Source organism: Salmo trutta, chromosome 4 (genome assembly GCF_901001165.1).
Source record: "Salmo trutta chromosome 4, fSalTru1.1, whole genome shotgun sequence".
In the NCBI taxonomy this organism is placed as follows: Eukaryota; Metazoa; Chordata; class Actinopteri; order Salmoniformes; family Salmonidae; genus Salmo; species Salmo trutta.
In genome coordinates, this window is record NC_042960.1 from 58,265,983 (window position 1) to 58,276,375 (window position 10,393).

The window sequence follows — 10,393 nt, forward strand, 5'->3', positions numbered from 1 at the left end:
TCCCCCAGCGGCTCTAGTATAAATAACACGTCCTTCAAGATGGTTGTTCTTATTTCATCATCTTTTATTTAGCATATGCCATCACCCATAAGGAGCATGCATGGCCAGTACTCAGAACTTTAAAGGCCACTCACACCAACAGTAATAGAGAATGCTATAATTCACACATTTTCAGAAGGCCAGACGTGCAACTGGCACCCATGATGTTTATCGTAAAAGGATGCCAAACTATTGAACTGGTCGTACCTCGGAGGCATCATGTGTCTGAGATTTATGCCCGTGGCTTCTGAGGCGCCCAAAGGACCTGATGACAGTTCTGTCACTTTCAGATCTCCCACTGAAAGACAAGTAAGATGGACAAGGATGGTTCATGGATATCTTTTTCCTCTACTAACTCAATGTTTCACTATGGATGAAAGAATGAAACTGGAAACATCTTGAGTGCTACTTGAAACCATCCATCAATGCTACCTAATTACTAACATTTGTAATCAGTTCTCACATATTTAATCAATTAACAGAGCCATGGCCAGGCAGTAGGCCTGCCTCGTGGCTCACCTCACTTACCCCACTTCCCAAGAAGAGTTCTTCTCCTGTTCACTCACACACTCCACAGCTGCACCACCTGACAACATCTTTATATCCAATAAGTGGTTACCCAGACAACAACCAATAGTGCACTGCTTGTTTACTATCAACTGATACTGTACCTCTAGCAAACCAGAACATACAATTAGCCAAACCTCTACCCACTGGTTGAATCAACAATGTTTCAATGAAATTACATTGAACCAATGTGGAATAGACATTGAATTGACACCCATGCCCAGTGGGTAAGGTCAGAATGTGCTATTACTGAGGGTTTAATGTGGTCAGGTCACATTATATCTGTCAGTCAGGTTGTAAATCACTGGCTGGCAATTCCTCTAGAGGACTTGTGAATATGATTCTAGAGGGATAGACATTGGTGGCACTTCACTCCATATCACGTGATACCACTGTGCCTATCATGCTGCACAGGCTTACATGTCAGGCTTACATTTACATTTTTACATTTACGTCATTTAGCAGACGCTCTTATCCAGAGCGACTTACAGCAGTGAATGCATACATTCCATACATTTTTTTTTTTTTTTCTGTGCTGGCCCCCCGTGGGAATCGAACCCACAACCCTGGTGTTGCAAACACCATGCTCTACCAACTGAGCTACAGGGAGGGCTTAGATGTGCTGTAAGGTAATTGTGTCTATTGTTACAATAGATGTTACATCAGGAATAGCAAAAGAAGATAAAACTGGCAGAAAATATGTTTGTCATATATATTTGAACTAACAAACATAACACATGTTCTAGACTAGAGGTACATTTAGACAAGACAGAGACAAAACAGATCTGATCACATAGGTACAAGAAATTGTGGCAAACTGAAAAGCATTTATTAACACACGCTTCTGTTCCACTCAAAACATTTAATTGTCCTTTCGTTTTACCAACACATACACTGGTTCAAATGACACCATAGCGCTCAATAAGAGAAATGTTCAAAAAAGTGAGAGTTGTGTGTTGCTTAGCGGGATCTATACAGGGAAATTATAGACTAAATTAACCCTCGGACTCAAACATCTTCTTTCTCCCGTCCATTCCGGACTTGTCTTCAATGTTCTGACGCCAGTCTCCAACATTACGCAGTTCCTTATCCTGCAATAGCAACATAGTCAAAGGTTCAGGGTTATAAATTCAGTAAATTATAACCTTGAGATATTTGAGTGCTGAAGCCAAACAACATGTCGTCATGTCGGAGTGGAGCAGTTGTATAGCTGTAGATGACCCATGAACCAAATGCTATGAAAATATATCTGACCCTGTATCAGTGGTTTGGCAACTCTATACAACATCAAATCAAACAGCCTTATAACATGGGTGTGCTCTGCTGAGCTTATCTATGTGTGAACTCATTTCAGTATGATGAACCTCAGAGTAGATTAACAAGGCCTCAGGTTGGACAATAACAATGTCTGCCAATGGCTAATCTCAGACACTCAGAACAAAAATCTTGATTAAGTCCTAAGTCCTAAAATGTACTTTGTACTAACGAGACTCGTAAATTCTCTACCCCTCTAAACGGAAACTCTCAGCCAGTTTTGTACAAGTCTATGGGCCAAATGTCCCCTCCCCTTGCGAAATTGTGATTTGTCCAAATGATCAGTGATGAAAAATCTGATTCTCGCAACAAAGTTGTTAGTCGTCGCATCCCAGTCTGTCACCAGATTCTACCACCATTTATGTTACGTGCCTCTATCCACGAGAGATTACCCAAAGTGACATCTCTACAATATTCTGTTATCTTACTGAACAGTTACCCACCTCCTCTTTGACCTCCTTCTTTACTTGTTTCAGGTTGGATCTCAGATCCATAGACACCTTGTGCTTGGAGCCCAGCAGAGCTTGGAGCATAGCATCAGCAGACATACGTACTTTCCTCAAAGTTGGCTTCTTGAACTTGCCTTTCAAGTCAATAACTTTAATGTTCAAATCTTCAATCTGACCAATGGAAGAAGAGGAGAACAACATTGATCTAACCGGCACCACATAATTACTCATGGAATGCATTCCAAGTTTTAGTAGGTGTGAGGTAAAGTGAATACAGTTTACCTCCTTAGTGGCTTTGTTCACTTTGCTCTCCAGGTCATATCTCTCCTCATCTATCACGTCAATCTTATGATGCAGCTCTTTCAAGAACTCCTGAGGTGATATCAACAAAAATCAAGCATTAATAATAATCATCATCATTATAGTAATAAAACGATTATATAATACCATCACTGCTGCTGCTGCTACTACTACTACTAATCAAAATAACAATAGTGAACACTTTATTCAATACAGTAACTAATTATGTAATCATCTTATATATGAAGGCATATATTTTACATTGATTTGGGGTTTGACCAAATTTTGATTGTTGAGTGAACTACCACTTTAAATTGTGGGATTATATAGTATTGCCTTGATTGATTGTTTGGTTTACCTGTAACTGTTGAGTACCCCCTGGCAGGGACAGGGGAGGGCAGTTCTCCGCCATCCATCTTATTCTCTCTTGCTCTTTCTCCTTTGCCTCGTCTTCCAGTAAGCCTTTAGCAATGGAGAGCATCAAGCTCTGGGAGACATGAGGCATGCAGGTTACACATATGAAAAGCCCAGCCATACCAGAATTAGGACATTTTGTGTAAAACATGAACCTTGAGATATTGTATACTTGTGTTCCCCTCTATTCTCCTTGTATTGATAGGTGTTGACAAGTATCAAATTAAGATCAGATATTTGAAAGTGTTTACCTTCAGGTAATGCCTCCGACTCGAAGACATCTTTTTCCTGAAGAGATAAAAGTATGAAAAGGTGAGAAAATATCATGTTCATTTTCATGTATTATACATCGACATCCAAAAATATGAGATGTGATCAATCAATGTATAAGCTACTCACTCCGACATCTTGGCGTTTGTTTGATTTCACACCCTGTGAAAAAAAAGAAGGTCATTATTTCATATAAATTTCAAGCTAATTCAAAGAAATACAATTACTGCATTGCCAATCGCCTGTCATGTCAGTTAAATATTTTCTTAACTTCTATGGGCTAGATGGGACGCTAGTGTCCCACCTGCGGGACACAGCCAGTGAAATATCAGGGCGGAAAATTCAAAAACAACAAAATGTCATAATTCAACTTTCTCAAACATACAACTATTTTACACCATTTGAAAGATACACTTCTCGTTAATCTAACCACATTGTCCGATTTCAAAAAGGCTTTACAGCGAAAGCAAAACATTAGATTATGTTAGGAGAGTACATACACAAAAATAATCACAGCCATTTTCCAAGCAAGGACATGTGTCAATAAAACCCAAAACACAGCTAAATGAAGCACTAACCTTTGACGATCTTCATCAGATGACACTCCTAGGACATTATGTTACACAATACATGTATGTTTTGTTCGATAAAGTTAATATTTATATCCAAAAACAGCATTTTACATTGGCACGTGATGTTCAGAAAATGTATTCCCACCAAAACGCCGGTGAATGTGCACATCAATTTACAAAAATATTCATCATAAACGTTGACAAAATATATAACAATTATTTTAACTTCTAGGGGACCCCTTCCCGTTCTTATCCCGTTAACGGGATTGATTTTGACAACAGCCAGTGAAAAATCAGAGCGCCAAATTCAAAACAGCTAAAATCTCATAATTCCATTTTCTCAAACTGTCACGGGTGTCGTAAGGATTAGACCAAAACGCAGCAGGAATGTGTATACTCATCTTCTTTATAATAGGCAGAAAGAAGGAAAACAAAACACACGTATACAAAAACAACGACTATAACAGTCTTGTCAGGCACACAACTAAACAAGAAACAACTGCCCACAAAATCCCATAGCGAAACACCCCTCTTAAATAGGACCTTCAATTAGAAGCAATTAGGAGCAGCTTCTTCCAATTGAAGGTCAACCCAACAAACACCACATAGAAATAGACATACTAGAACATAACCCAACAAACCCCAAAACACTAAACAAACACCCTTCTTAAAACAGAACATAGCCCAACAAACCCTGAAACACTAAACAAACACACCCCTGCCACGTCCTGACCAAACTACAACAACAAATAACCCCTTATACTGGTCAGGATGTGACACAAACAATCAACTATTTTACACCATTTTAAAGATAAACTTCTCGTAAATCCAACCACATTGTCCGATTTCAAAAAGGCTTTACAGCGAAAGCATAAAATTAGATTATGTTAGGAGAGTACATTGACAAAAATAATCACACAGCCTTTTTCCAAGCAACTAGATGCATCACAAAAACCCAAAACACAGCTAAATGATGCACTAACCTTTGACGATCTTCATCAGATGACACTCCTAGGACATTATGTTACACAATACATGTATGTTTTGCTCGATAAAGTTCATATTTATATCCAAAAACAGCATTTTACTTTGGCGAGTAATGTTGAGAAATGTTTTCCCTCCAAACGACCGGTGAATGAGCACAATGAGCACACATATTACAGAAATACTCATCATAAACTTTGATCAATATAGAAGTGTTATGCACAGGATTATAGATACACTTCTCCTGAATGTAACCGCTTTGTCAGATTTTAAAAAAGGTTCACGGCAAAAGCACAATTTGCAATAATCTGAGTACAGCTCAGAAGAGAACAAGAAGCAAACAGAAACCCGCCCTCTTGGAGTCAATAAAACTAAGAAATTACATTATAAATATTCACTTACCTTTGATTATCTTCATCAGAAGGCACTCCCAGGAACCCCAGCTCCACAATAAATGTTCAATAAAGTTAATATATATGTCCAAATAATCAATTTTGTTCGCGTGTTAGGTTCACTATCCAAATCCACAACGCGCATGCTTACTTAGTCCAGACGAAAAGTCAAAGAAGTTATACTACAGTTTGTAGAAACATGTCAAACGATGTATAGAATCAATCTTTAGGTTGTTTTTATCATATACCTTGAATAAAATTCCAACCGGACCTATACGTTCTCTTTAGGAGTGAATATGAACTCAGCTCGCTCCCAAGTCATTGCGCATGACTGAGCCCATGCCTTATAATGGGACACCTACTTCCTTGTGCTGTTATTCCCATCAATTTCACCATAGAATCTTCAAACACCGTTCTAAAGACTGCTGACATCTAGTGGAAGCTTTAGGAAGTGCAAAATGAACGCTAAGTCACTGTATACAGTCTAGGCAATCACTTGAAAAAAACTACAACCTCAGATTTTCAACTTCCTGCTTGACAGTATCTCAGGTTTTTGCCTGCCATATGAGTTCTGTTATACTCACAGACACCATTCAAACAGTTTTAGAAACGTCAGAGTGTTTTCAATCCAAATCTACAAAAAATATGCATATTCTAGTTTCTGGGCCAGAGTAGTAACCTGTTCAGATTGGGTACATTTTTCATCCGGCCGTGAAAATACTGCCCCCTAGCCCCAACAGGCTTTAGGCTGCAAAACATTTTCTGATTTACAAATTGCAAGTGGAAAACACATTTATTTTTATGTGTACTTTCTGTTATCAACTGCATGGCTTTGTTTTACAGAATAAGAATACAATTCACAACTAGGTACATTTATGTGATATATACTGTAACTACAATGGTCAAATGTCCTAACTTTTGACATGTTCTAATGTTGAGTATGTTGATTATCAAACTATCAAATTGTTGATGTATTTTCAATTTATTTTTCAGACGAACATTTATTGAATTTAGGTGGAGATAATTAGATATTATTTTGTTCACCTAATCTAAACAGATGTACCAATTAATCTCTCCAGGAATCTCTCAAGGAGGATCAATCAGAAGTTATGCTGAGTTTAATCACCATGGAAGTTCCTTATACAGGGCAGTCATGCATAATTGTTCCACTGAGGGGAAACACTATAGCCTATCAACACAAGTGAGGGCTGAGGGGAAACACTATAGCCTCCCAACACAAGTGAGGGCCATTTGGCCCTGGAAAAGCAGCAGGGTCTAAATTAGTCTAAGAATATGAAGGCCAGCTGTTCTCCTTGAGTAGCTCCATAATGGAAGGCTGGGAGATTATCAACAACCTGATACCACCTCTGTTGATGCCCAGCCTACCCTCTAGAATATCCCTGAGATGGCAGAGATGTTACATCATCACATCTGAAATAAGGGCTCACCTGCCTGTAAAAGTCCACTTGATCCAGCACTTCAATAGAGCTTTGACTGTTTAAAGGGGCAATCGGGGATTCAAACATTAATAAAGTGGCCACCCTAACACTGTTTTGGGTAACAGCGGTGGGATGGGGCTGGAGAAATGTAATCACTTTCAAATTCAAAAACAGCTATATATCTTTAATTTAAAAGTAAAAAAATGGATGTACCAATCACAGATTGCCCTTTTATGGTTAGAAGACCTGTCAAACACCAAAATAAAAGCCTCTGGATAAATCTGCTGAACCTAAATCTCTTGTAAACAATGTATTGTAAATTGATAATCCCAGTGCTTTCATAAAGGATGAGATGTGGCTTTGAATCTTTATCTTTGGCAGATAGTACCATGGACACTGACTATCCTCAGTAAAAAAATCACAGTGTTAAATTGAACACCTTCTTAGTCATTATACGTGGCCCACCAAAATAGTGTTAAACTAACACTTTTGAAAGTGTTGATAAACTAACACCTCAAGAGTTTAGGGTCCCTAACACTATGGGTATTGCAAATTCCAACTTAAATGAACACTTTATTACAGTTGATGCTTTCTCAGTGTTAGGGAATTAGCACCTGTGGTGTTACAGTAACTGGTTTTTGAGTGTTGTTTTAACACTGTAGGCAGGGTGTAAAGTCTTATTTGCATATGTGTTTCCCAGGGTGCCTTTCGAGTGAATTTTAGAGGTACCACCCATGACTATGTTTGCTAGTGACATTTCTGTTAAATCTCTGATTGAAAAGCAGGTGGGAGGGGTACTTGTTATCATATTTCCTAACAAGCTTTGTTCCAGATTGATTGTTAGAAATAGTTTGTTTTAATATCTCTGTCTGCATGCACATTGATTAATTTATCTTAAGCTATATCAAAGGTAAATTACTTACATTTTCTAAACCAATCTAATCTGTAAAGGGTTGGATTTATTGCACCCGTTACTGAGATGGTTATTCCAGTTTACATGGTTTAGGTAGTGTTGTTTGTCAAGTCGTTCACCATAGCAATCATTCTGAATGCAGGTTGTGAGTGATAAAATATTCAAATTGTTGGATTTCCTCCATTTGGCTGGATTCCGATAGGAATTACTAATCACTTCACAAACCAGTGTATTGTGACTTGCAGGTCTGATGTGCAAGGATTTTCATACCACAATGTCGAGGATAACTAGGCCATAACTAAAGGCCTTATGAAATGTATAATATATGGTCATAAAGGGTTTACTTTAAATGTAAACACATTCACTTAGGAGGTCATTTCAGGGCTAAATGTTATTGAATGCAATTACCATGTCTCTGTCACTTACAAACACAGTCATGGGTAGGTATTGCTTACATTCAATTGAAATCAGTAGTTTATGTGTTGGGGGGCTAGGGTCAGCCTGTTATATCTGGAGTATTTCTCCTCTCTTATTCGGTGTCCTGTGTGAACTTAAGTATGCTCTCTCTAATTATTTCTTTCTTTCACTCTCTCGGAGGACCTGAGCCCTAGGACTATGCCTCAGGACTACTTGGCCTGATGACTCCTTGCTGTCCCCAGTTCACCTGGCCGTGCTGCTGCTCCAGCTTCAACTGTTCTGCCTGCGGCTATGGAACCCTGACCTGTTCACCGGACGTGCTACCTGTCCCAGACCTGCTGTTTTCAACTCTCTAGAGACAGCAGGAGCGGTAGAGATACTCTGAATAATCGGCTATGAAAATCCAACTGACATTTACTCCTGAGGTGCTGACCTGTTGCACCCTCGACAACCACAGTGATTATTATTATTTGACCCTGCTCGTCATCTATGAACATTTGAACATCTTGGCCATGTTCTGTTATAATCTCCACCCGGCACAACCAGAAGAGGACTGGTCACCCCTCATAGCCTGGTTTCTCTCTAGGTTTCTTCCTAGGTTATGGCCTTTCTAGGGAGTTTTTCCTAGCCACCGTGCTTCTACACCTGCATTGCCTGCTGTTTGGGGTTTTAGGCTGGGTTTCTGTACAGCACTTTGAGATATCAGCTGATTTAAGAAGGGCTTTATAAATACATTTGATTTTAAAGGCATGCTGGAAAATATGCAAACATGGCTTTACACCCTACAGTGTTAAAACAACCCCCTCCCCCAAATACTGTAACACTACATGTGTTATTCCCTAACATGGAGAAAGTATAACAGCATCAACTCTAATAAATGGTGTTAGGGAACCAATTGTTAGTTTTACACTATTTATAAGTGTTACATTTAACACTGTGGGTGTTAAATTCTGATCTAAAATTTGATGTGTAATGCCACACTTCATTAAACATTGATATAAAATATAGGATTACCTTCAACACACAAAGAAAGACATGTTTAGAAACCCTGACAATCACTTCATCACATTACCCTTGCAGGACGAAGGTAACAACTGATATTACCTCAGTGATAACCTGGTATAATCCTCTATGATCTACTTTATTATCCAATTCGGCAACCTGCGTTAGCTTCTTTATGCCTTCCCATCTCCACAACCAACATAACATCCTCCGTGTTTGAGATTATATTCCAGCCAAATCCTCCTCTGTGTTATATAGTGAAAAATTGTTTGCGTTGACACCAAGATAAACACTGGGGGTATCGCATTTCACATCCATCAGTTAAAGGTGTCTAGTAATGTCAAACAGCCCACATAAACAGCATCTAGGTCTAGAACAACATAGATTGTCCTTGTGTAATGTAGAAAGTGCTGGATAATGTCTCCTTCACAAATGTTTGCATTGTACTTCCATAAAAACCTACACTAATCATCAACGGATTGACAATATCTAATTGAAACGGCATGAAACCAGGCAAAATGCTTTAATAGGCAACACCCACCACAGAAACCACCACATCCAAACAAAGAAGCAATAAGTCCCAAAGCCTTAAAATAGAACCCGTACATAAACCGGCACAAACTCAATTGAAACCAGATGGACCACTGAATAAATCCAAACAATTCACCAGTAGCACAGAGCAGTCAAGCTAGAGCCGGCTTAAAGAAGAGCAGTTCTCACCTAGGAGCTGAGCAGGAAGAGGAGCGTGACAGATTTTGGAGGAGGGATGGGTGAGACCGGCTAGTGGCTACGGCAGCAGATGGAATCATAAGATGGTATATATTGCAATTCCCAATGGCCAAGGAAATCCCATCTTTCTGTTTATGGAAGTAGATTCATCCACAGACCAATAGGCAAGCACCTGAAATACTATATCTGACTCCCACCTCCTCCGTTATAAATAACCTTACTCTGATGATATTGTGATTGTTATGTGATAATTCCTTTAGACAACAGCCTTATTTAGTACAGAAGAAAGTGGTGGTCTGATGCTTCCTTTCTGATTAGTTGTGGGTAGCTTGGTTTACTGCTGCGAGTCAGATAGTCACTTTAGCTTCAGAAAGTGTGAAGAATTGAGAGACAGGGCTAGGGTTGTTAGTGCGTTTGATAGGGAGATGACCATTCAGAAAGAGTTCTACAGATAAGTGGCAGTGTGATAACACCACCACCAGTTTGAGCAGGCTGAAGAAAAGAAGGAGGGAATGCTCAGTGATGAAAGTTAAGGAGACAGCAGGTGTGAGAATGGTCCAGGGAATTTGTTTTGGCTGCACAGTGAAGACTA

At 39.1% G+C, this 10,393-nt stretch overlaps 1 protein-coding gene across 1 annotated transcript; it reads right to left on the reverse strand.

Annotated features, from left to right (window-relative positions):
* Nucleotides 1–1,413: 1,413 nt before the first annotated feature.
* On the reverse strand, nt 1,414–9,878 carry LOC115192712 (troponin I, fast skeletal muscle-like). The gene is made up of 7 exons (XM_029751498.1): nt 9,793–9,878; nt 3,483–3,515; nt 3,335–3,371; nt 3,028–3,156; nt 2,652–2,741; nt 2,364–2,540; nt 1,414–1,697 (listed from the first exon to the last, which is right to left on the reverse strand). The coding sequence occupies exons 2-7, from the start codon at nt 3,488–3,490 to the stop codon at nt 1,602–1,604; spliced, it is 537 nt and encodes a 178-aa protein (XP_029607358.1). The 5' UTR covers nt 3,491–3,515; nt 9,793–9,878; the 3' UTR covers nt 1,414–1,601.
* Between the last annotated feature and the right edge of the window lie 515 nt (nt 9,879–10,393).